The sequence below is a fragment of the Blennius ocellaris genome (genome assembly GCF_963422515.1).
Source record: "Blennius ocellaris genome assembly, chromosome: 19".
NCBI classification, from domain to species: Eukaryota; Metazoa; Chordata; class Actinopteri; order Blenniiformes; family Blenniidae; genus Blennius; species Blennius ocellaris.
The window spans coordinates 11,252,917-11,280,207 of NC_137668.1; the positions used below are offsets into that span (position 1 = coordinate 11,252,917).

The window sequence follows — 27,291 nt, forward strand, 5'->3', positions numbered from 1 at the left end:
ATGTGTGTGATGACCACATGTAGGGCAACCTAAAGTCTGTCACAGGCTTAAAAGTGACCATTTTAATGCCATAAAGTGTACATACAGTAAGCTCCAGAAGATTACACTCTTTAAGATGGGAGAGGGTTTGGCCTTGTGTGGATCTGCTCTACATTAAGTTCGCTTCTGCAAAAGCATTAATGTAATGCTGTGCACTGAGCAGAAACCAAGGAGAAGCACAATGGTAATTTTCATTTTAAAATGTTGATCTTTGTGCACACTGGTATGAGCGTGCGTGTCTTTATCTTAACTGAAACAACACCCAGTGATGCTTCGGAAATTTTACACCCCATGTGCAATAAAGCATTATTAGTATGGTTGATCCCAGGCTACCATTGTATAAATAACAGGGTTAAATCATCGGCATGGAAAGAGTACACTTGAGTCCTTATACAGCTCCTCAATCATTTTATCAATCCATGTAAAAGACCAGATCGATTAATCAGGCAGGACAGTGAAGGAGAGGATGTGATGGATGATGCGAGGAACGGGACCCACCTGATTGAAATTCTGTAGCTGAAGTCTGAAAAGGTCAAGGGTTGCACATGAGGCATTTACAGGCAGAACAGTCTCTTACCCAGACCTTTGTTGCCATGTCAGCCTGTATCAAATGTGCATGAGCGTGTGTGTGTGTGTGTGTGTGTGTGTGTGTGTGTGTGTGTGTGTGTGTGTGTGTGTGTGTGTGTGTGTGTGTGTGTGTGTGTGTGTGTGTGTGTGTGTGTGTGTGTGTGTGTGTGTGTGTGTGTGTGTGTGTGTGTGTGTGTGTGCGCATCTCCATGCATGCATGTATTTTTCTTTGGCCTTGTGCTGTGGGGATGGGGGATGGGGGAACTGAGTTCAACTAATAAATCTCTGGAGCAACTAGCATATATGACCTGAAGGTCACTGTTTCATTAACTGTCTTCTACTTTGATTTTCTCATCCTTTATGCTTGTCCAGATCCCATCTGCCTAACTGCCCACTACACTCACCTGAAGAGATTTTCAAAGAGAGTGTAGATATGAATAAAGAAAAGAGTGGCTTTTGGAGTAATTGTACAATAAATGAAGCAAGCGCTAGTGTGAAAGTGTTTTTTTTTTTTTTTTTACATTGAACATTAAATGCACATCTCTTGTTTGGAGTGTTGCTTAAAATATAATGTGTATATCATTGCATAACTGTTACTGCTCTGTCACAGCTTTCACGCTTAAGGAATGATTTTTGTCCTTTGTAAGGAAAAAAAAACACTTCAGTCTCGGTGGGGATTTCACCGCATCCCTCACTCCCGCCATGATTGTACACCCGTTGGTTAGAATATGTCAAATTTTGTCTTTTTTTTTGCTTTGGTCAGAAGCATGCTATTTGAAAAAAATTTTTTCCTATTGGTGGAGATATTTTTCACTAACCATTATAATTAACCATCTCCCATCTATGCTTTCTTCTTTCCCTTTTTTTCAAACCAGAAAGAAAACCCTGAAACCTGAGGGAATTATTGCTAAAACTGTTTATTTCAAGCCAGAATGTCAAATAACGCCATTGGTTCTCACTTTTCAGATGTTAAACCAGGTTTTTCTTGGTTTTACTATTTAGCTAATTAAATATCTCAAGAGGGTTTAATAATTGGCAGCAAAAACATACAAAATGAATTGGGACTTCATGTTTTAATATTATTCTGGCATTTTCAAACTACAAACTAATTAATTAGTCAAGATCAAACTCTGTGTGAAATCTACTGAAATATGTATAATGATTATGCCAGTCGAGTATCTTTTCTCACTCAAATGTGCAGCAACAACACAAGTCATTCTTAAGCATTTTTAGTTTTGATCCACTACAGTAGGAAATCGATGGAGAAGGAGTTCTTGTAAACACTCGTGTTCATCTTCTGAACAAAACGAAAACTCGCTTATTTTGTAGAAGTGCGGGGCCCTTGTACCAACCTCTATTTGGAAAGTGGCCAAAAGAGCAAAGCAATGCCCCCTCCCCGCTCCACCACCTCCCAAAAGACAAAAAACAGAAGAAGAAGAAAAGTTGTTGACTGTCCAAGACCAGAAATTGCATGGTATTCCCCATTCAGCTTTTTATAGATTGAATCATTCGAGTCATAGTTGAAAGCAACAATTAATCAGGAGGGAAGTGTAGTAAAAGCCTCAGGAGGAAGTTTTGAGTGCTCTCTAAGCTCATTTCCTGGCTGCTCTTGTGTTCACATGAATGCTTTACCGTCCCGGACGGGGTTTAAAGCACCAATGAGACCAGGTTTTTCTGCAGCCTTACTAGATTTGTCACAAGTACTCAACCAGGTCTCTTCTCTTTCTTTTTCTTTTCTTTTTCCTTTGAATCCCCACAGGAATGAGCTGAAATTAGGCCAAGGATCTCTCTCCTTTGATTAGAGGTTGCATCCTGCAGGTGTCATCATCAAACACACTGAATGCCCCCTCCCTGCTCCCTCATTGACTATTTCATTCACTTTTTTTCTGTTTTTGCTGAGGGTTTTTTCATTCGGTATGAAGTCACCCGGGTACATGTCATGCTCACTGGGCTCTTGTGTCCTGTATGTCAGGTGTAAACACATTCAAGCTCTGACTCATGTCTAGACAGAAAAATTAGCACATACATACAGACAAAAAAAAGGGGGGGGCAGAGGGCATTTAGGCAAGGTGTTCACACTGCGCAATCAGACCTCATTTTCCTCACGGAGCTCAGTCAGTGGTCGCCATGTCTGGATTTGGCAGGGAACAATCAGATTTAATGTGAAGCCTTTTTTTTGTGTTTCCTATTTCCACTGGCTCTGTCCTCAAATGAATGCAGCCGGGAGATCACAGCTAACGGCATATCTTTGAAAGCATGACTGCTTTTTCAGTTGAGGGGAATATAAAATGTATAAATGGAATCAGCAGGAATGTATTTAATGCGGGGGAAGTTTTCACATCAAGGACAATGTTGTATGTCACAGTGGGGTGACAAGGTGACACGTGGGGCCGTTATAGTTGAATGCTGGCTCAGAAAAATAGCTTTCCTGTGGCTACTTCAAAGCTTTTCATAAAAATGTCTTTTTCTGTTATTGATTTGTGAGACAGTACAGATTTGAATGAGCTCATTGCAATGGACATTATGGGTTGTTTTTTGCTTTAGCTATATATGCTCAATATTAACATGTGATTGTTTCAAAGGCATTAAAGGTTGTACACACACACACACACCCACACACACACACACACTTCAAAAATGTTCAAGAGTCAATATCTGTCTTGTATGAAGTCATCTGAAGATTGACATACAATCTTTGGGGATAACAAATAAAAAAAGAGACTGTGATGTTGCACTAATGGGAGGAGGTAGCGCACCTCAGCGGGCCAGGCTTGTTGATGTAATTTAATGCAATGTTATGCAGCAAAAAACGACTTTTGCCTTGAGCTGACTTTGAAAACTTTATCAGATGCTTTCTTTATTTCTTTATTGTATTTAACTCACAAAACACGCTGCCTTTGTTTGGATTTGTCATCATTATTTCTATCGACTGAGTTTATACGTTTGGTTAAGGATTACATTTATAGTCTCCAGTGGTCTGCTAAAATTCTGTAAAACCTTTGGATTGGACATTTTTAGTGTTTTTGCTTTCCCATTTGTCTCTGCTAATCCTCATGCAGTTCTGTTTTGTTCCGACGCTGCCACACGGATAAGACTTAAACTTGCGCTCAGAGGAGTTTTTACTCATTTAATAGGTCAGTCCAAGAAACATTATCCCTGCTGTATTGTTTTTGAGACATTCAGTGTCATCTGCACTGTCAGTAAACACTGGCACAACAGTGACCCTATCATGCCTGTATAATTGGACTGGCTGTTATGACTCCCAAAAACAACAGCTATCTTTGTTTTAAACCATATCAGTAGCTGTCACCACTCCTTTGAACTAGGGAAATGTGTCTGGTGTTATTAGGCAAAATGTAATTACACCAAATTACTGTAAAGCACAGCTGCAAATGTGATTGATTGAAATATTGAATGTACCCCATGAGAACCTAAAGTGCATGCGAATTGACCCTGATTATGCAAATTTGTCTGCAAAGGCTTTTGTGCCTACGATTCAGGTCAATTTTATGTTTTGATGCAGACAATGAAGACGGGGATGTATACTGACTATGTATATATTTTATGTCATATATTATATGACAAAGAGAGGCAAACTGACCCCTGTGGTCATTCCAAATCTTCTGCTCACGGGGATGCATCATAGGTGGCGGTTTGAGACAGGGCTGGGCCTTTCTGTGGACTTTGTATTTTCTTCCTGTGCATGCATGAGTTTTCTCCAGGCAATCTGGTTTCCTTCCACAATCCAAAAACACGGACTCAAAGTAGAAAAACCAATCACCACAGAATGACTATAATTCTACTATGTGATAAGTGCCAGGCCACTGTGACTGGACATGCTGCCTTGACAACAGCTGATATACTTTAATTAAAACTTTAATCTTCGTGTTTATTGACTTGTCATGTTCCCCCACAACTGTAAGTTACCATACTCTCACATTTGTTGTTTCAGCATTGACACAAAAGCCTCATCACTGCTTAGCATTGTTATATTGATGCATTTTATTTTGTGCAAAGCACTACTGTCTTGAACTTCTTCCAATTTTATGGACATTTGTGTTTGTGGATATAGAGAGTAATTAGTCCTGCTGATATGAAACATTTCTTTAGATATGAATTGTGAGATTAATAAGGGGGTTTGAGGATTCTGCAGCTCATAGGTCTTCAAAAAGTTATAATTGGAGGTTTTCTGTTAATAATCTCACATTCAGGAGTCTGTGACCTTTGACCACCAGTTTTAGACTACTCAAGCCAAAGAAAGCAGAGATGTTTTTATAAATACAAAATTAATTCAGGAGATAGGGCAATGGCATATCGTCTCTGTAGGAGTTTCCTCAACACATTGTTGCACCTGTTTGTATTTGCCTCTGTGCGGATTCTGATTTTGTGATCATGCATTAAAAATGGATGCCCCCACCCCCCCATTCCTCTTCTGCTCTCTCCTCAGATCCAGACTTTGCAGATTTGGGAGTACCCCCACCTCTGCCCTGTAGGTATACTCCCTCACTGTTTCTGTCTGTTTCCTCCTTTCTCTCTTTCTGTCTCACTTGCTTTTACATCCTCTAATTTCTCCACCACAGTCGTATGTTTCAGTAAAGCCGAGTTATACTGTTTCTTTTCTGTTACTTCATGCATTGGTTGTCTAATGTTTGCAGGTGCATGTATGTGATTTTTGTAAGTTCACATTTGTTTGCTTGAATTGCACACGTGTGTCCATCGGCGTGCATGCAATTGTCTGTATGTATTAATGCTTATGTGTGTGTTTCAGCCTGTCAGTATGACATGGTTGGTCCAGAAGGTATCGTTGAGTCTCATCAGATCACCAGAGACGGGAAGGCTGGCGCCACTGAAGCCGTAGACTGTAAATGGTACATCCATGCTCCACCGCGCTCCAAGGTTAGTGACATAAAGTCGCTTTCAACTGTGAATTTGATTTAAAGTCAAATTCTGAAATGTCAAATGATGGGGGGAAAAATGGAAATGGAATTATGTTCCCATCATTTGGTTTGATGACAGCACAACACATCAAAGCACCGTTGTTAAGCTGACAAACACTGTTGTGTCTTCATTACTATTCCTTGTGAAATGTTCAGCATGTATTCAGATAGCAAGGATTTTTCCCTCTTAATGAGCTGCTCCCATTCAGTAATTCTCCACTGATAGCGTGAGATCAGAGGTTGCATCAGGAAGCTTTGATATTTCATATAGGTTTGTCTGCAGCTGTCAGCAGTATCCTGATGTGAGCGGTGTGGCTGCGGGGTGACTTGTTCCCCCACTAGGGTCAGACAGATAGGCAGAAGGGTTTACTTGGGGTCAGGGCCATTTTTTTTAATCAGCGCGCTGTTGCCAAGAGGGCTGGGGGATGGAAGGAGAAGCACATGCGGTGTCACGAAAGGTAGACTGGACAGACAGAGAGAGGTTGGGAGCCTCAGCGCTGATGAAATGGTGTTGCCATGCAGTTTGACCCAGAGGTGTGTAACAGCCCGTATTTGTTTTTCTCTGCCAAAGTTCGGCGTATAATCTCTTTATGCATTTACATATGAAGACACAGTGTGCACTTTCTCTCTCAACATTTGTGCTCAGCAGACACATGGCCGTAGCTACCACAGCTACCTGTGCCGCATCAATGCTATGGAATTAAAGGTTTCCTGGGGAAAGCGCAGCGGTGCAGGGAAGAGCCACATTTTACAGATGCCACATCCTGTGGTGTGAGTCCATATGGCATGATTCTATTGGCACATATAAAGTCCAGTCCATGACGGCAGTAAATCTGCTGCTCAAACAGTGTGGGCCCTATTTCTGGGTACATTTGCAGGGGTTGATTTAATGGAACGGCGCTACATTTCTACCTCGACTTTTATGACTACAACAATTCTTTCAAGGACAGGGAGTATTATGAGGTCTGAATTTTAAGGGAGCTGAAAGGTTTATTCACATTTAGCATATTACACCTGTGGATGTTGTGGTTAAAGGGACAAGTCTTTTCTGTTACGACACCTTTTGAAAGCTGTTATCGCTGCTTCTGTCTTTTGTCTTTTGTTCAGGCCTTCTACAACACATGATTGGATGTATGAAAATAGTGATGATTTGGAAAGCATGTAATACCATATAACTTCTTCTAGTGGGGTTTGCATTTTTATAAATGCATGCGATCCTGTGTTTTTCCGCAGAGTGAAATAAACCAGCCTTACCATGTCACTATTTGTTTCTCTAATTCGATTCTTGTTGCATTTGGGTGATGTTATTCTTCTTTTGTGGCCACTGCAGAGATCTTTTTAGAGTTATACAGTGCACATTAGGGAAACTATTAAGCCGTGGTTGTCCCTGATGAAAACTGTGATTAGGCTCATAGTAGTTTTCACACTGGTTTTTCATACTGAGCTGCAGGCTGTTGCACTGTATAGACACACACACACACACACACACACACGGGCTTGCGATATAACCAGCTGATAGCATTGGTGCAACTGTGATTCATGGACACAGCAGTTGCTCTTATCTGGAATATTCTTTAAGTTATGTATTTCCTGCTAATGCCCTTGCTTACGTCTAAAAATGACCTTCAGAATCAACGACTTTATCATCTAAAGCCACAAAATCTAAAAAAGTGCACCACTGGCCTCAGTTAGATGTTACAATGCTGATGTTGGTATAACTGCAGACGTGTCACCAAAGACAACCATAAGTCCGTTCTGTGTGCATCTCATGCGCGTGTGTCTGTGTGCATAGCGAAGGAAGGGCGTGTACATGAATGAGCAGCAGAGCAAGCAAGCAGGTCTGGCAGTATGATGTATTTTACTTGGTTTGAGTAAGTGTCACATTTTGCCCTGCAGAAGTACCTCACAGGGCAAGTTTTGGGCCAAAAGCTGACAATCATTGGCACTGATGGACAGGGCAGCAAATAAAAATTTCAGCACAAATCTATCTTCACAGATATCCAGTCCTGAAGCTCTCACCTTTGCTACAACTGTTCACACTCAGTTACACATGAAATATATAAAACCTACAGTAACTCGATTTATCTGCTGTAGTTTGTCACTTTCAGCCAGTTTCTGAAACACATGCATGCGTGCTAATGTTTCTGCAGTAACACACATAAGATGGAGAGAATGCCTCGACCACCCACCTATTATTGTGTATGTGCATGCTTGTGGTTGCACTGTATGCAGGGCAGGGCAGGGCGTTCATTTCCCTATGCTGATACAGTGCTGCACTGTAGCCAATGTGCCAGAGACAGCAGAGAGATAATGACATCCTATACCGGAGGCTCTAATTAGACTGCACCGGAGCACTCCAGAGAGAAGGGGGGGGGGTACATAGGAGGAGGAAGAACAAGAAAAAGAGGGGATGGGGGAAGATATACTTAATAATGCATTTTATCAAGCATCTAAATGTATAGGGACTGAGTTTAGGGGTGAAAAGCCAGATGGCAGAGAGAGGGATGGTGTTAAAGGTAAGGGAAAGGGAGACTGACTGAAAAACATACCTGCAAGGCGAGCAATAATGGCCATGTGTTGTTGCCAGAAGTGACAGCACTGCACCAATTTTAATGCAATGACGCTATTACTTCACACCAGCATGTGTCTTTTTTATTTTTTTTTTTAATTTCAGCTTCAGCTTTGGATGGATTTGAGAAAAATTACCTTTGAAAAATACAAATTAATTGGATTTTACTAACATCAAAAATGATAAAAAACTCACTGTGCAATCGGTGTCCAGTCAGTTAGAGGCTTTACCTGTCAGATACCTCTGTCTCTGTCTCTGTCTCTCTGTGTGTGTGTGTGTGTGTGTGTGTGTGTGTGTGTGTGTGTGTGTGTGTGTGTGTGTGTGTGTGTGTGTGTGTGTGTGTGTGTGTGTGTGTGTGTGTGTGTGTGTGTGTGTGTGTGTGTGTGTGTGTGCGCAAAATAAAATTAACTCGCAGTAATAATGGCGTATAAAGAGATATTCGGCTCTTGGTTTACAAACTGTCAACTGTAGTCGTTCTTTTATTTCTTCCCATGTAGAATGTCTTCCAGGTATTTTTATTTGGACAGCTGTGCAGATTCAGGTGACGGGAGGATTATTTCCAGTTGCCTCATCAGTTACTGTGTCTTCTACAGACTATTTGTGTCCTGTCTGTTTTACACAGCCTGGACTTTTCCACCACACCTGCCTTGCACTGTCTTAACACCCTCTGCATCTTTTCATGAGGATAATGGTCAAAATATAGGCATTCATTCTGACTGTAATGAACAGCAAGCACTCTTACAGGTACCTTTTCGCTATGAAGAGAACATATTTTTCCTCGGTCAGTGATGGATTCTGTGCCATTATTGGGCTGCTGCAATCAATGAAGACGCAGCCTATTTTCTTGCTGAAGCCAATCTCTCACCTTACAAATTGGTGATTGTATCTATCTGATCCATTGCCGTCATTTCATTTTGTGATGGTATCTGTGCTCCGATTCCTTTTGTTTTTCATCATTGGTCAGTTAGAATCCACCTAAAAGATCTGCAGGGGTGGAAAAAATCACATCAAAGGCTTTTATTTGTTTATTTGTCAGTTTCTGGTGTGTATTTGTCACATAATGAGGCCTTTTTCTTCACCATCCTGTCAGAGCAAACAATAACTGCATCTGTCAGACAATGATTTAGTGCATGCAACAGCTTGATCAAAGATATTACAAACAAGAAGAATGTCAATGATCATTTCTTGATGTGCAGTCTCAGCTGGATGTATAGCAGTGAAAAGGAAAGGAGAGCAGCCTCCGACACTGAAAAACACAAGAATATCCAAGCCTGTGAGGTTGTTATCTTTTACCACACAGAAACATGTATGTAGCAAATGTTACTTTTGTCTTTCATCACTGTTGGGTTTAATAAGACCATGCATGGCATGGACATCACAGAAATTGAAACACGTCCCAACACTCTTCTAAGATTTCTGTTTGGTAGTCTTATTCTAAGAAGAGAAAAGTTCCAAGCAAAAGGCATTAATAAATCTGGGACATATGGCTTACAGTATGTATTGGTGTCATCTGATGTGTTTGTTCTTGGAAAAAGAAAAGTTAGTTGGGGCATCAGACGGCTTTGGCTGTCAATATTATATTTTCACCATGTAACATACAATAACATACTACCTTCAAATTATGTGATCAATTTGGCCATTTTAAATGTAATAAAGCCTGTAATGTAATGTAATAACTTGCTGACAGTGTCATAAGATACTTAAGACATTGTAGTAATAACATCTACAATAACAGTACAATTGCATAACAATGATGATGATACATAAATACATCTGCATTTCTTGGAAGAAAAGTATTTTTTGCAGGTTTTGTACAGTGTGTTTAGCAAAAAGCAGGTAAAGTGGATGGGAGATTGGTTGTAATCATTAAGGATACATACAATGCAGCACCTCTCAACTTTACTTGATTATTCTGTTAATTTGATTTATACTTTAACCATAATGTTTTTGGCAAATCAGAAATTGTAAAGGGTCGGGAACATTTCTTCAAGGAATTCTGGGAGGCAATAAGAAAAAAAAATTAAACGACAGCTCTCAGGTATTATTGTACTCTATTTTGTGATAAACAATCCTGTAGATGTTGATCTACTTTACATCAGGAAATCTACCATATCTATAAACATATTTTGACTCAGTGGCATGCTTGCTTCCATCTCTGGATTTAAAAAGCTCTATAAAGTTCTTGCATCATATCTCATATGCTCAATATGTGAACGTCATGCCTAACGGTAAACAATATTTTGCATTTGCAATTAGTTTCCCCTGACTGGTATAACTTTCATTGGTTACAGACGACTGCATTCAGTGCGTTCTTTGGTCTGTGGGTTGAAATTTTCCTAATGCTTGCTGACGATGAATCACTGGGCAAAGTGTCTTAATTAACATGCAGATTTTGTGCTTTTTTCAATTATTTGCCTCTTGAATCTTGAAACAAATGGAGACACATTTGGCTTGGAGAACATAACCTTAACCTTGATTCCAACCTTAACAAATCAACATTTGATTTGACATTTTTGGCAATTTGCCCCATGTAAAGGAGTCATCATCCTCCTGGTATACCTTCTTTGTACTCAGTAAAAAAGGAAATGACCAGGATATTATTTTGGTTTTACTACAGTGTCAAATTATCTTTCTCTCACAACGCTGATTTTATATTTAAAGGCAATGTACTGGAAATGTGTCTATTAAAATATATCTCCTGTGATCTCTCCAGAAATGAAACCACTGATATTAATATAAGTCTGCACTCCATGTAGTGTCACATGCACACTTATTTTAATACAAAGTATCTCTGATGTATTATACCTAAAAACAGCATTAAGCTTGAGGTTGACAAACTACACTTCTTTAGGTTTTTTTGTACAATTTAATACGATTCAGACCTACAGGTTTCCAATAAGTTTGGCTTCATTAGAGAGGTTTTAATTTAACTTAATGGTGCATCGGAAATTCACTTGACTGTATTATTATAATAGGTGTTTCTAGTGTTTTTGTTACTCCCATTAAGATGCATAAGATGATCAGAGTATCAAAAGCCTCTAATTGTCTCGAGCAGAGCTCAACATTGGTAAAAATTTAAAATCTGTAAGCAGTTGTTGTACTTGATTGTTACATTGAAGTGTCTAATATCATGGCTGGTATGTTTTTAATCTGCTGTCTCAGCATATGATGAAGACAGTGCAGTCCACACTGGTTGGATATGAAGATTTTTTTTCTTCTTTTATTTTTTAATCAGAAGATTATTGACACCCAAGCGAGACCTCAGAGGAGCTTCCCAGCTTGTTTGCCCCCTACAATCCATTTCAGTTGTCATGTTGGTGAAGCCGAGTTGACATCGCAAGGTCCATTATCCTGCTCCATCTGCAGCCTTCGTCTTCAGGCATTTAAAGCGTCACATTTCGCTGTCACAGTTCGGGAGCGGCCCGCTCATTAACCGTAATGATGGCGAGTGCTGTGCGCAGTGGACCAGAACCATAGCTGTGATTGGATGATCTCGGCTTGATGAATGAGTGACAGTGATGCGCACACAATCGGGAAGTGTGAAATGGCTACTGTGAGAAGTCATGGTGGATAGCACGGTGGATATTTCACCCTACAAGGGATTGTTAGGATAATAATGTAGTTTTCCCAATGATAACTTGGACATGAGGTAAGTCTCATACGCCCTGAATACATTCGGAGTCCATTGGTCTCAGAGTACGTTTAATATCAAAGTAAGACTATAACATTTTCTCTCCCTTGAAAATTGAAAGCTGGTGGCAAAATGTCCAAGGTCTCCTTAAAGTTTAACAAGGTTGTAGGTTTTAGTGTAATGCTTTATCTCAGCAGATATGTATAATGAGTTTAAAGCGAATAGACTGTCTGTCTTTGAGTGCTCATTTGATATGCATGTGTAATGACTTTGTACTAGCTGCAGTCTGTTGGTCTTATTTCATTACACAACTGCTGCGATAATGAGTAAGATGCACAAGCAATAATAGGAAGGAGCTGAAATCTCTTTTCTGACACGTTTTGTGCACCTCGTGGTGCGGTTGTGTCCTTTGATTTTCACATGATTTCTTTTCTCCTTTTTTCTCTCCCTTTATTTCTCTCTTCCTCGCTGCTTGTGTGCTTTGGACAGATCTACTTGCGATTTCTCGACTATGAGATGGCAAATTCCAACGAGTGCAAGCGGAACTTTGTGGCGGTGTATGATGGTGGCAGGTGTGAAGTTTTACTATTATTCTAACATTTCTTTCCTGCATGTCTAACCACACATACAGCCTGAAATAACAACTCACAAGCAGAATATAGTCAGGCCATGTCAGAGTAGACATTGTACCAGCAAAGGTTTTTAGGCTGTTGTGAAAAATACTGCAAAAAAAAAAAAAAAAAAAAAATCCACATTTTCTGTGACCACTCTTTGCTTTTGAAACTGCATTTTCCCACAGAGGATCACCTACTTCCTAAGCCCTTTCTCTTCTGCATCCTTTTCTTGAATTATATCTCCAGCATTTATGACCAAACCATTTCAGCCTCGTCTTTCACACTCTTCCACTAAATTGTATAAAAAGTCATTGTCTCCAAATGAAAATTTTACACAGCACTGCCCACAATTTGCCAATACTTGTTTCATGTATTTTCCTTTATTATTTATTTTTTTTTTTTTTTGCTGGGGCTTGGAACTGTAGATGCTGTCTCAACCAGAAGTGTCAAGTATAAGGCTCAAAGCCGACCTGCGAGACTCTCATTCTGCAAAGTATAATTATAACAAAGAAGCAATTCACAAAATAAATAGCAATTATAGTAATAACACGAACCACTCTTCTGAATATGTTCACTCGAGGATGCTCTGTTTCAGTTAGTGCAGAAGGCATGCTGCCAGCGGCAAACACTCGCTGCCTTATGCCTGGAAAATATTGTTGCTATTAAGCCATGCTATGAAGGCAAGCTAGTGTAAGCATGCAAGCTGAATGCTGCAGAGGTCATGTTCCATAAGATGTGAAAGGCATTCGCCAACATAAAAGAGAAACACACTGGCAGATGGGATTTCGGCCAAATTCAAAGCTTAATTATTTGTTGCGTCTCCCTTTGCAACAAAATATCAAAGGCAAGATATATTTCAGCATACTTTGCACCAGGAGGCACCATACACAATGTCATAATGTTAAAAGTGCATTTATTCTACATTGTAACTTTCAGGAAGTTCATATTTTTGTAAAAATGTGGTCTTGTGAATACAGACATTGTTTTTTGTTTTTTTTAAAGTTATAGCCTCATAGCTTCATCCACTTCAACAGAAAACATTCAAAGTCATTACTAGTATGACTGTGAGGTTTCACTGTTTAGACGCTCGAAACTAAAATTGACACCCCTGGTCTAAACACCACACCTCTTTCAATTCTTTTACTCACAATTAGAGATGCCCTGTTTGTTGAACTTTGTGTTCGTAGGTGGATAAAAGCATGTTAGTTCTTCCCCGCAGCTTTCGGTTCTCATAAAGATCTGAACCAACTACATGCTGGCTGTAGCTCCACATTTTAAGGTCAGATATGAAAGTGATATTGATCTTCTTGTCTGACCATTAGCGAGCATGTTTCCCCACTTTTACATGCTTATCTCAAGTCTGTTAATATAAATAACTTATCTTTAATCTCAAGATAAAGAGATATTCAAATTCTAATTAAAGTAAAATATATTTGATGCTTTGAGATAAGGTTATAATTGAATCATTATCTGCGACATACATGAAAACAAATATAAGCTCAACAGTCTTGTTTATAGTCTGCAGAATAATTAGTTGAGATCACACGATAACAGACCGTGGCTCACTAGCATGGGTTATTGAGATGCACAGTGAATGCTCACAGTAATTGATAATAAAATATGCATTCTTATCTCATCCTGTCTCATCTCAGTTCAGTGGAAGACCTGAAGAGCAAGTTCTGCTCCACGGTGGCCAACGACATCATGCTGGTTTCCACGATGGGAGTCATCCGTATGTGGGCGGACGAGGCCAGCCGCAAAAGCCGCTTTCGCATCCTTTTCACAACCTACCAAGAACGTAAGGCGAGACTCCCCGCGTATGCCCATGTGCTTTACAATGCCACTGTTTATTGCAATATGACCCGCCCACTGAGGGAAACCAATTTGCCTTATTCATCAGCCCACCACTCTATGAAAGCGACACTGATGCCAGAATAAAACAGGGTTCGTCTTTAGTGGCAGCCATTAATGGACGATAGAGGCAGAGTGGCCACGTTTATGGCAAGTTATATCAGAAGCAGATCGCAGCAAAGGTGCAGTCAGAGGTTTCCATTTAGTTTTATGACCATTTAAACTGCAGCGAGCAGGAAACCAAGGAACATGATTTTCATTATAGGAAATGTTGCCTGTGGGGTGATTCTGAATGTGACAGTACGAGCAGATTGGAGCTCCAGTTTGCAGCAGTGTTGCCACCAGTGAGGCATCGGCACTGGCGAAGTCCTTTTTTGTACAGAGCTAAAAAGATGAAGGTAAATGGTGAGACTGAGCCCGTGCCAATAGAATATCAGGATGAACTACAGTATGTTTGCATCGAGCCGCTTTCTTTGAGCCAAACACCTGGGAGAGATTAAAACACATACACACAAATGCAGTTCCTCTTCATCATTCACAGGCTTCTAATTTATGGAGCTTGTAGTTTGACAGAGGCTGCAGAGGGCATTCTTTGTGTTCGTTGTCTGAATAAAGCAGGTGTAAACCTTGTGTGCACACATTATGCCGATAACATTCAGCTGCTTTGATTTGCATGCAGTACAAACAAGAGTCCACATGTGAACCTGCATATGTGCACGTCTTTGAATAACTGATCTTCGGAAATTTAAGACTTTATGGACAGATGTGACAGAAGCTTCAAACAACTGAATATGTCCAAGTAGATACCCTATTAGATTATTGAAACTTAAGAATTTTATTAAATGTGTCTGTTCAAGTGTTTATCAAGAAGCCAAGCAAAAGTGTGTTTAAAATGTATTTTATGAGGTCATGCGTCACAAAAAAAGCTTCCTGAAGCACTATTGGTTGATGATCTTTACAGCGCTTGCTGCTCCTGCCTACACTAGTTGTAGTGTGTTTATTGGAGCGATAACATCGTTTCGTACCTAGCTTCATCAGTATAAGCGACCGCAGTAGCAGCGGAGTTGTTTATGTTGTGAAGTCGGCGTCCCTCATTGTCGGGCCTTTTCACCAAGCAGAGCCAGGATGTCCTGTTGCCGGGGCAACACCACTGCCCAAGTCACTCAGGCGATCCCCAGTTAGACCTCAGCCTTTCGAGCAGCATCCACCACCGCTCAGCAGCACTGCAGCAAGCCTGTCAACAGTGCAGGTTACAGATGCAGCGCAGCTCCCGGGAGCAGGTAATGCAGTGCAGTGATCGGCTTCCACAGTCTCACAAACGGAAACACGTGGCTCATTTTAAAATGTAGCTTCACTGTGAATGTAATCTGTAGATAATTTTTTTTTTACAGTCTAATAATGTTTCTATCCTTTTCTTAATTGAACTTTTGAAATAGCATAATATTTGAATAAGAGTCAGTCAATGAACTGAAGCAAGCGTTTGATTGATCAAATATTTGAATTGACCACATGATGGTTTAGAAGCTAGAAGTCTCATTCATAGTAATAAAATCGTTGTGGATTTTGGATCTTTCTCTTTAGAGTTTGCATGTTCTCCCTTTAGATGTAGGGGTTATCCCCAGGTTGTTTGGGTTAATACCTTAATCTAAATGCATGTGTTTTAAGAGTAAATTTGTAAAGTTGCCCAAAGGTTTGGATGTGGCTGTTGAAAAGATAATTCAGTATAAAATAATAACATTACTGTAATTAGTTTGATGTTTCAAATATATTCAGTAGGTACTAATTTAAGTAATATTAACTAGAATACAGTATCTTCAAGATGTTGGACCGAGTTACAGCTAACTATGGGTGAAGTAAGGACAATCTCAAGTAAGGACAATCTTAAGTAAGGACAATCTCAAGTAAGGACAATCTCAAGTAAGGACAATTTCTACCCTGGACAATCTCACCAGTACATTACAAAGTAATCCAGACAACCACACACACTCACTCACAGTTCTCATTGATTATGACAGCAATTCACCCCAAAAAATGCATTTTGTATTGTGGGTAAACCAGGGTTCATGTAGAAAACCATTGACAGGGATCGGAAATGTGGATTAACCCAATCGGTTCAAATTTCTTACAGATAACCAAACACACGCTTGTTTTTAGTGCATGTATAGGCTAATTTTACCCAATCATTAATCATTGAACTCTGCCATGAGACATTTACTCAAAGTATTAACGCCTGCACATTCAACTAAAAAAAACAAACAAGACCAAAATGACCAATATTGTGCTGATCTATTGGGAATACAAAAAAAAGGGTGAAGGGTGACATAGAAGTAGAGGTTCTTTATGCACCGCATGCTTCAGAAATACTTTAATAAGTGTAATTCCCATGCTAGCGTAAGAAGATGTTGTGTAACAATTTCAAGTGCACGTGAGTCTGTTAACAGCCATAGCTTGCAGCTTATAAAGCAGTTTTTTTAAAGATAAGTGTTCCCTGCCCATGAAGCAAGACCTTCCCGTGATTGTTCCCTGGTGCTGGGACCGAGTGAAGCCAACATTTCTGAGAGAACCATTTACAGCCTTTCAAAGAGTTGCTCCATCGGGAATTGCATATTTTCCCCCAAATGCAAACATCAACCTTTGTCATCTGTGTCACATTTACACCTGCTGATTCCACAGATATTGGTCCTATGCGTACAGACACTCACGGTCCTGCTGTGCAGAGCCACAGTGTACAATTACAAATATGAGATGTAAGAAAGCGAAAGCTATCTTTGCCAAAGAAGCAATTATGTTTTCGGTGATAAATGTGCTTGTGCGTCATCTCAGCTGTCAGCATTGTTACGCCTCATCTGAAAACACGTCTCTGGGGTTGCAAATGGAAAGTTGCTCTGGCTTCACTACATACATCACTTGTGGTTTCTTGCAAAGCTTCTTCATTGTATGCAAGAAAGATTTGAGGCAAAATGCATTGAGGCTAATTCGGTCGTGTGAAATTTTGCCTGGTTGTAGATCTGATTGTGTCATTTCTATGCACTTGATGAAATAGTTGGTATACAATTAGGATGGGTACATTTAGAAGATTGTTGAATAATTTAGCCACTTGCATGAGAATAAATTGATAGATGGATGGATGGATGTGTTGACTGATGGACGGACTGATGAATGGATCAACAGAGAGCTCTATCCATAACCAGGATATGATTGAGTTTGCTCCTAAAAGTAAATGTAATTTAGTTCATTTGCTAACAGAACAATTGTGAGCCCACTGAGTATGATCTATATCCACATTAACATAACACATTTATCATGAACAAGCTTTAAGGTCAACTGAATTTTGACTAAGAATAAAAGATCGATCTTTTTCTGTAATTTGCAAATAGTGAAAGATGAGAAAGATTGGACAACTTGAGATGAACTGTCCATACTCTGAGACTCGCAATGTATATGGGAGATAGGGTAAATTAATCTATAGAACACCATACAAACACAGGGCAATTCACAGTGCTTTACAAAGAAATTAAAGACCTATATTAAAGCTTTAAAAGAAATCAAACCACGAACCATATGTATAACAGAGGCCATGCATTTATTGTCTATTTTCTTAACATTTAGATCATATTGACAGCAGATGAAAATGTTGCAGCTATTCAAAATAGAATAGAAACATTGTGGAATCTGTTCAGTTTGAATCTTAGAAAAGGAGCAATTACATATTTTTTGGCCTGAGCACTAAAACTGTGAAAAAGAAAACATGCAGATTAACCAGAACTTTTAGCATCTTCTCACAAAATGGCTTAAGTACCCCTGTAGAAACCACCAACAACACACACACACACACACACACACACACACACACACACACACACACACACACACACACACACACACACACACACACACACACACACACACACTGCAGAAACCTTTTTGCTCTTGGAGTACTACTCTGCAGGAACCCCCCCCCCCCTTCTGTTTCCACCTCCACCTCTCATTTTGAAGTTCATTTATGCCTCCAGCAGTGGTTGTGAACACTTTTGTGTGGGCAAAAGGCCACTTTTATTTCAGAACGTCTTCAAATTAATTTTGCAGGAAATTAGTGCGCATTGCCCTCTGATAAAGGTCTTCTCTCACCCTGTGGTGAGCGCTGAAGGCGAGGAGATTCATCGGCACAATCAGAAGGTGTGGGCTCCCTCTGGTGGCTGCTTACAAAAAAATTACAGTTTTGGCAGATATCGCAAAAGAAAATAACAGGTGGAAGAGAAAATTGGAAGGAGAGTGTTAGAAAACACAGAGAGCCAATATGACTCAGGAAATGCTGGCAGAGAGAGAGAGAGAGAGAGAGAGAGCTCTAATTTGGTGTGTTATTATTCACTTGGGATGAGAGCTGGGATGAAAACAGCCATACATCATAGTGGTAACACTGTCAAATCGTCCCCAGCTCTGCCATACCACTGGCAAGTCGTTTTAGTACCAGCACCAGTGTTGTGGAATAGTGGGAAGAAAGTGAGAGATAAAGAGAGAGACGATGAAGAACCTGCAAGAGACTGTGGATGGATGTCTTCTCTGCAGCCAGAAACTAAACGGAGCCATCCATTGTGTTGCCATGTCAGCAGCAAATGAGTAACTTTTACCTTCCACCTAGTAAACCATGTTCATCGTGAATCGTCTGCATAACTGATGGCTTTAATTTGTGTAGTTGTACAATTTAACTGAAAGTTGGGTTACTCAAGAAGTGCAAGGAAAGGGACTATTATTCCTTTTCTTTACTGCACGTTGCAGTGAAATTACTTACACTTTAGTGCATTTACAATCCTAAGTCGGTAACAAACTTTATACAGATGTCACACATTTTACTGATGCCTCCGAGGCTCAGACTTCAGACAACAGTACGGACTCCAAGATTTTCTGAGTGTGATACCGCGCATCATACCGAAAAACAGTCTAGAAGATGGATCTATGTACAAAGCAGTAAAGAAGTCAAAAAAAACATTGTTTATGCTGACCGTTGCACTGCACACAGCAACATTCAGAACTGATGAGTTTAGTCTCAGGATGTTGTCTGTCAGGAAGTAAGTTTTAAAGCCTTGGTTCATCTGGAACGTCCTGCTGGTCATTTATTTTTCAGTGTGACTATTTATATACTTGGTGTTGGTTCTTATAATAAGTGTTAGCAATCTCTTTTCATAGTAAATAATAATGTAATTTTTAGCTCAATTCAATCCCAGGCTCGAAGGTATTTCTGTATGAAGTTTGTGTGGGTCTCCTTAAGCATGTGTGGATTTTCCTCCTGCAGTCCAAAAACATGTTTGAGGTTCATTGGTGACTCTAAATTGATCATAGGTGTGGATGTGGTGGATTGCTAACCTATTTTCTCTTTCTCGTAGTCGGCAGGAATTTGCTCAAGACTTCCGTGATCCAACGTGAGATTATACTGTATGCGCCAAAATCATATGTCAGGATAATGTCGATTTTCTGAAGACTGACTTGGAAATCGGTTCCGAGATCCAATTATCAGTTTGTATCTCCTATGATGTCAATTCCTGCAGATGCAAATCTGTCATTTTGTATAGAAACCAGTCCATGATCTGGCAGCCATACATCACCTGCATAGGTCTTACACGGATGAGAATTGACCAATACAGTAGAAAAAAGGACTTCATCAAGACCATCAACATTGCTACATTTGTCTATTTTAGAATACTTTTTACTGACTAGTTCTGGGTTTCAGTACAAAATCTTTATTCCTAAAATATCCATAATGAACACTATAGTTGGCAATTTAACGCAGGTACCAAACAAGATTTTGTTAGCCTTCAGGAAATAAATAATGACAAAAACTACTTTTACAGATATATTGGATATATTTTATTAGATGTTTTCTTAATTGAAAATCTCAGTGCATTTTCACTGCACTTGGATAACTTGGTTGCCTCAATACCAAAACCGCTGACTCGCGATTCAGCCTAATTACTGGGATCAGCTAAATAGTAGTTTTAGCTTGCTGTGCCACTATTCCTCACTGTGACTGACAGTCGAGAGCAATGAATTGATCATTCAGCTAGCTCATGCATTAGTATGATTGGTTGTTGGGAGCAAGGGCACCTTGGCTTTAAATTCTATAGCTCCACTGATACAGATATATGACGACGGAGGCGGTAGCGTTCCCACGCTGATTTTACGAGCATGTCCCAATGACGGATGGCTCTGCTTCTCACTATCATCATAGGAAGGTGAAAACATCGACAGTGCTGTGTCTCAGGCAGTCGGTGTTCGTTGGATGGGCAGGTATCACACCCAATCATGTCTTTGCTGAAATTTGACTGGCAAGAGTTGCGTGCTGTAAACAAACATCTGCCATAAAATTAAAAAAAAACATTTGCTCCAGGGTTTGTGTGCAGAGGACTGTGAAATGTTATGCCTGTCTCTCCAGACACATGCACTAATACAGAACACACACTCTCTAAGAAATTCATTCACATCCACATGCTGCCTCAGCAATTGTTTGAATGCGTTTCCCTCACATTTCCACTTGTTGGACATAATGTCTTTCTGTGGGCAAATAAAACTGAGTGCTCTGATTAACAACAGAACCACAGTACAGTATGTCTTAAGTCCCTGCACTTTAAATGATGGTAGGCTCAGCAGCGTGACTCTGTGCTCTCTATTTTTCAGCTCCTTGTGATGCAGATGCCTTCTTCTGTCACAGTAACATGTGCATAAACAACACACTGGTGTGCAATGGTATGCAGAACTGTGTCTATCCCTGGGACGAGAACCAATGTAAAGGTGAGCTGCTGCATGTAAATTCAGTAATCGCACCGCATTTGTAGCCATGGTGGTACTGCTACTGCATTTATGCAAGTTCAAAACGCATTTGCATCTTCATACATGGACAGATACTGTGGTTGAAAGTTTCAGCACCATGGAGAGTGACAGAGAGCAAAAACTGGGAATGTAATTGTTATTTATGACACCGAAGAATTGTTGAATTATTGAATTTTCTAATGCGAGTGATGCCGTAACTGTGTACAAGCTGAAAATCCCCTCCAGGCATTTTATATAATAAAATATAGTTTGGTCTCCTAAAAAAAAAAAAAAAAAGAAATCCAACTATATTGAATATTTCCTGTTCCTCAGTCTACTCCTCCTTTCACTTTGAATATTTCTGAATACATAAATATAATTATTTGAATGTTTTATCAACAGAAAATAAAATGTGTATTCCAAATACTCAGGGTTTCCTCAATGTACAGTGTGATAATTTCTTTGAGTTTAAAAACATCTCAGTTTGGCACTTCCACACTGTCACGCTAAGATCTAAAACTTGTTTTACATTATGATAATATTGATATGATAATATCAGGTAAGACCTGATAAGAGGTAAGAGGTAATGGATATAAACTTTCAAATGTATTGTCAAATTAACACATTTGGTTTAAATGTATGCCTCAGAAGAGCAAACTTGTAGAAAAGCTTGTTGAAAGTGTCTTTTATTATATATTTTTTTAATTTATTTATTTTGGGTTTTTTGTTTTTTTTTTAACCCTGTTTACATGCCTTGAGGCAGAAACAGTCCCTTGCGCTCCCTGATTTTGAGATACTGACACTTCTTGCTTTTCCTGTGCCTCAGCCTCTTAACTCCTCTCTGAATGTAGAAGCAGCTTGAGCCATTCGCTGATCCTGTGCATCCTGCTACGGTCAACTACATCACTGTCACTTCAAAATGATACTCTCTCACATAAACATGTGCGTTTAAGTCTACATCCAAATAATTATAATTTGCTGGGTCGTATTCCTTGTTATCAAACCATGTGTTCTTTGAAATTTCCTTGCCTGTAACGATATTGCAAAACAGGTAGGATGTCATTTTTACCAGTGGTTTTCAAAGTACTGTGAGACCAGGGAGCTTCAAGTCCACAGCAGGAGAAATTCTGGGTATCAGCAGAATTCTTTTTATTATTTTTGTGAAAAGGTTATGATAAAAGGGTGCAAATGGGAGATAAAAGCCAATATTGTTCTAAAAGCACATTTTAGTAGTGATTTTAGTGAAAGTGCAATGGACGTTTGATATTTACGACAGATGAATAGAATAGAATAGAATCTGAAAAAAAACATTTGGGCCAACATTCATCCAAAAACGACTATTTTGTGCTGAAAATTAAAAAACAAAAAAAAAAGCTTAGGCGTCCTCTCACTCTGAAGACTCCTCTACAAACTGTGTAAAACTCCCACATGACAATTTGTTGGGGTTTTTTAATCGTTACACCATGGCACCGGTCAGCGAAGATGTTAGTTTTACTTGAAAATACTATTGTTTTTTTTAATTAGTTATTGTGTGAGTTCAATTCTGTTCTGTGAGTTTTAAAACAAAGAATTCACTCTCAAACAGATGAATTGTACAGAAAATAAGCTTGTGTATTGTGTTTGTGCACCATTACTCTTCGAAGCTTTAAGCAGAGCCGCTGACAGATGGCCCCAATTAGGGAAATTGCTGCATGAACTATCTCTCACATAGATGAAGATACCTTTCCACCCAACAATTTGATTTTGAAATTGTGCAGAACTCAGCAAGAAGAGGCCATGTTCCCCAGTGTGCTGCTCTGTCTTCCTCTCGTGCGCCTCTCTAGTAATGCACGGTGCCCACATTTGTCCTCGTTAGTGGTAAAATGTCAAGTTTCATTCCTTTCTCCTCTGCACGTCTAAATGTAACCATTTACTGTCACTGAAGCTGCAGGATGACTTCATCCGGTGTCTAAATGTCACAGATCTCCTCTCTGATTGGCTGGATGCACACTGTTTGTCGGTACAGTTCTTTGGAGATTCTCCTGTGATAAATAGAGTATGGCTTTGACTCAGCGTGACCTGAGTGTCCATCTGTTTGGTGGCTAATAGAAGTCACGGCCTTAATCTTGTACATGATAAGGTCCATTTGTTAGGGCATTTCTTCGCACATGAGGCACGATTTCTCTCCCTTTGGGCTGCTCCAGAGAAAATGCCTGATCTTGTGGGTATGCTCACATTCCCACTCTAACACTAAACACATCTGATTTTGGATTAATTGGATGAAATATTTCCAAAATACAAATTAAATATTCCTTTAAATTTGAAAGAGGGCAGGTTTTTATCAACTAATGTTGAGTTTTGTCAGCTGGAAAAATACACATTTTATGCAGTTTCATTATATCTTAATGGAAGGGCACATGTTATTAAAATATTTGGTTTTAATTGTATTTTTTATGATAAGGCAGATCTGAATAGTCACGCAAAATGAAGGTTTATACTTTCAATTAGCATACATAATTTCAGTTTTGTGGGTGATTAACTAACATTATTAGTGACATCACGTGCAAACAGGATTTGCGCAATTCAGGTTTTGTATGCATTATTCTGTTTACATGAAAACAATCTGCTGCAAATGGCATAGTTTGTATTGGCATTGGAATTGGATGTGTTGGAGGGAATTCTCCAACATATCAGAGCATTACAGGAAATCTGATTTTGGCTAAAATGAGCAAAAGGCATCTGGGACCTGTCACAAAAAAGTGACCAACAGTAGAGTTTCAGAAAAGATGTGAAGAGCAGAAGCAGTGCAGCATAGAACATATATCATAATAAAGTCTGCACATAACTATAAATGCATCTCACCACAATAACAGCAGGATCTCTGCTTAATGCCGAGACGTTTACGCCTCGTTTTCAAATATGTGAAAAACGAGCACGAGCTTAAACAACATGAACATGTTCAGCCGTTATAATTCTCACTGTGTTGTACATGAATCTATTATTATGAACGCCTCTCAATATTTTGCATGATGTGGAGCACACGACCAATATTTCAAATTCATGATCGCAAAGGTGTCAAATCAGTGGTGTTGTTTTGAGTGTCAGACACAATCATCATCTGTTTCTTCCACATGTTTACGAACGTTTGTGTTCTTTTTGTTCATTTGCACAAATATTTTGTACCTCACACCCTGAATCCTGCATATTTAACTAAAATACCATTTTTACACTCTAATTATTGCTTTTATTCATGAACACAAGGTGTTTTGACTAATGTAACTTTATGATGTATTATACACTCAATACATTTCAGGGTCTCTCAAACTAATCAGCTTCAGTAAAATCTCAGATACACTTCCAATATTACACAAAAAAAATAAATCCAATATGACATATTGAAGGTGTTGATATTTTAAATGTTTCATTTGCAAAGTAGGGAACCTGGCCTGAATGTATGAGTACTGGTCAGTTTGTATCCTAAACATTTTCTTTCCTGAATAGTAGTTTCATACCTGAATTAACAACTTTGGCCACTGTTAAATGTAATATTGGAACTTGCAGTTCCTTTTTTTATGACCTGAACCACATTACAGCTTGAGCAGCAAGTACGAAAATTATCATTTCATTCATGAAGTCATGATAAGACTGAGGAAAAATCAAACGGTAAAACAAAATGTTTGTGTTTCAGAACAAACAACGCAATGAGTGAGTAAAGTGTACCTCTTCTAACTCCAATGTGTGAGCGTTAAGGGTAATGGCTCAATCTGAAAGTGGTAGCATTTAGTCTGGATCTGCTTTCACATTGTTCACTCTTTGTAGTTGGTTAAATTATCTGTTTGTTCTGCCACATCTCTGTTTTTGTGCAGAGAAAAGGAAAACCAACATCCTCGACAACCTGAACAACACAAATGGGACCATCATTGGTGTGACCTGCTGCATTGTCCTCATCCTCCTCATCGTCTCCGTCATCGTCCAGATCAAGCAGCCACGCAAAAAGTACATCTTGCGGCGCGAGGACTTTGACCCCACCATGTTCCAGGAGGTCTTTGAACCCCCGCACTACGAGCTGTGTACTTTACGGAGTGCCACCACACCCACAGCAGCCTCAGCAGATTTAGTCGACTTGGCGGAGGACTTTGAGAACTACCATGCCCTCCGCCGTGCCTCCTCACGCTGCGTCCACGACCACCACTGTGGCTCCTCCTCCAACCCCGGCTCCGCACACATATCCCAGCTGTCTCTCAGTGGACGCGGGAGCCGCGGGAACTTGAGCGCCCGCGATGCGGCGGCCGCCACTCTGCTCACAGACCTTCCGCAGCCGCCCATGGCGGTACGGCCTTTGCTGCCATCGGCGGGAAACCGCAGGAGCATCCTGGTCATGAAGCACAGCTACTCACAAGAAGCAGCGGACAATGGATGCGACCTGGACGACGACCTGGAAGAAGTTCCCACCACCAGCCACCGGCTTTCACGCCACGAAAAGGCAGTACAGCGGTCAGTATCCATTGATTTCTGATGAGGGCGAAACAGCAACTCACGAGTTAACAGTGGGGATGTTTGAAATGTGTGTGGGATATTTACATTTCTTTTTGTGTTCCTCTTATTTTAGCTTTGTTCTTGCTCACATTATTTTTTTAAGATTACAATAACCTTCATTTTTGCATTGATCCTTGTTATTCCCTGTTTTTTGTACCATTTAATCAATTCCACAAAGGGCTAAATTACAACAGAAAAACACGTCTCCGTCTCGCATGCAAGTATTTGAACAAATATCCCCCAGCTCGCTTTCTATATATGGTGAATTGTAGCTCAGCTGCGATAAACTCTGCTGTTCTCTGAGGTTTGTGACAGATCTTTAAGCTCATCCAGACCTCTTTTTTAGCAGTTGTTAATCCTGTGACAGGCCAGTTTTGACTGTTAACACAAGGGCTTGAATTGGTGCCTCATAGAGATGACTTATTTTATTGACATGAATGCAAATCGTTAGAAGAGAATATGTATTTATAACTGTGATACTGAAAATGTTTGACCGATATTCTATGAACAGTAGCTGAACATTGTGGCATGAACATTTTCTATAACAAAAAAAAAACTATTTCACTGTCTATTTGCACCTTGATTGCTTGAGAAGCAACCGTACATGTTTACAAAAAAAAGTCAACGTGACAATATCGGAGCACATTTTTGCAGAGAACACTTTTAAAACGCAGAATTTACGTGCATGCACTTTCGACGCACCACTTTGCCGATCCTTAACTGTGTTATTTTTCTACAAGTCTGCATGCAAGGCAGTTAAAAGCTATCAACGCGCTAATGAAGTTTATTGCTTTTACGTACAGCACATTATGCATTCTGACCTCTCTATGCAAAAGGAGTTTGATATTAAATGAAAGAGCCATGACATTTCAGGTTCTGCCTCATTGGCTCATTGAGCAAACATGAATCAGAGTACAACACAACTAGGGTCTAAGAGACAATCTCAAGGTAAGCACCCTTATCCAACAATCAACATCTCTATATGTTGTTGTGTAGTCATCATTTGCCCAGTCAGTATATTTTTTATGTGAGTTCTTTTTTTTCCCTTTTCTGTGATTTTTGCACAGATTTATTCTTCATATATTTATGATTTTGTTTTTTTCTTTAATTGTTCATTTCCACCAAGATGGTTTACTTGCTTGCGGCCATCTTGCCTTCTTCGTGATCTTGTTTGAACTTTTTGTGATGCAGATTGATTGTATGTCCTCTTCCTGTGAAGACATACATTATATCACTCAGTGGATATTCATTGGCATGGACTTGTTTAATCATCTTTAATTGAGGCTGTTATCAGTTGATATGTCTAACACTTCCACATTTCTCCTAGTAGGACTACAGCTAATCATTTAAATGGATAATGTAAAGAAAATGAGTGATGTCCAGTCCACATAAAAGGACAGAAATGACTGCAGCATATTTGCCTACAGTCAAATAAACATCATCTTTACTGATCACACACTTATTCAGATGTCCACTGTAGATTTGCATGATCTTTGTCAGTTGTAGTATTTGATTTCATGTTTGGTTACGTAATTATAAAGTGTTTTTTGCCTGTGTGTAACATTTCATGTGTATATGCTCCAATTGTATGCATTCTTGAAGGTGCAAAAAGCACAATACAGATTAACAAATGAGATTCACAGATTTGTATTATGATCACTTTTGTAATTTTTTGATATTGTCTTGATAATTTAAAGCGGACTTTGGTATAAAAAAAATCAATTAATTAAGCAGGACAGAGGTATACAATGTGATGCCTGCAGCTTC

At 39.5% G+C, this 27,291-nt stretch overlaps 1 protein-coding gene across 1 annotated transcript in view; it reads left to right on the forward strand.

Moving 5' to 3' along the window:
- Nucleotides 1–26,458, forward strand: part of neto1l (neuropilin (NRP) and tolloid (TLL)-like 1, like) — a gene marked incomplete at both ends in the record, with an annotated part of 79,666 nt that extends 53,208 nt beyond the window's left edge. Inside the window, 7 exons of the mRNA XM_080514687.1 lie at nucleotides 5,054–5,095; nucleotides 5,375–5,502; nucleotides 12,233–12,315; nucleotides 14,010–14,155; nucleotides 20,878–20,991; nucleotides 24,855–25,482; nucleotides 26,398–26,458. Of these exons, the coding sequence (XP_080370813.1) occupies nucleotides 5,054–5,095; nucleotides 5,375–5,502; nucleotides 12,233–12,315; nucleotides 14,010–14,155; nucleotides 20,878–20,991; nucleotides 24,855–25,482; nucleotides 26,398–26,458 (1,202 nt within the window). The remainder of the gene's footprint in view (nucleotides 1–5,053; nucleotides 5,096–5,374; nucleotides 5,503–12,232; nucleotides 12,316–14,009; nucleotides 14,156–20,877; nucleotides 20,992–24,854; nucleotides 25,483–26,397) is intronic.
- Nucleotides 26,459–27,291: the final 833 nt, after the last annotated feature.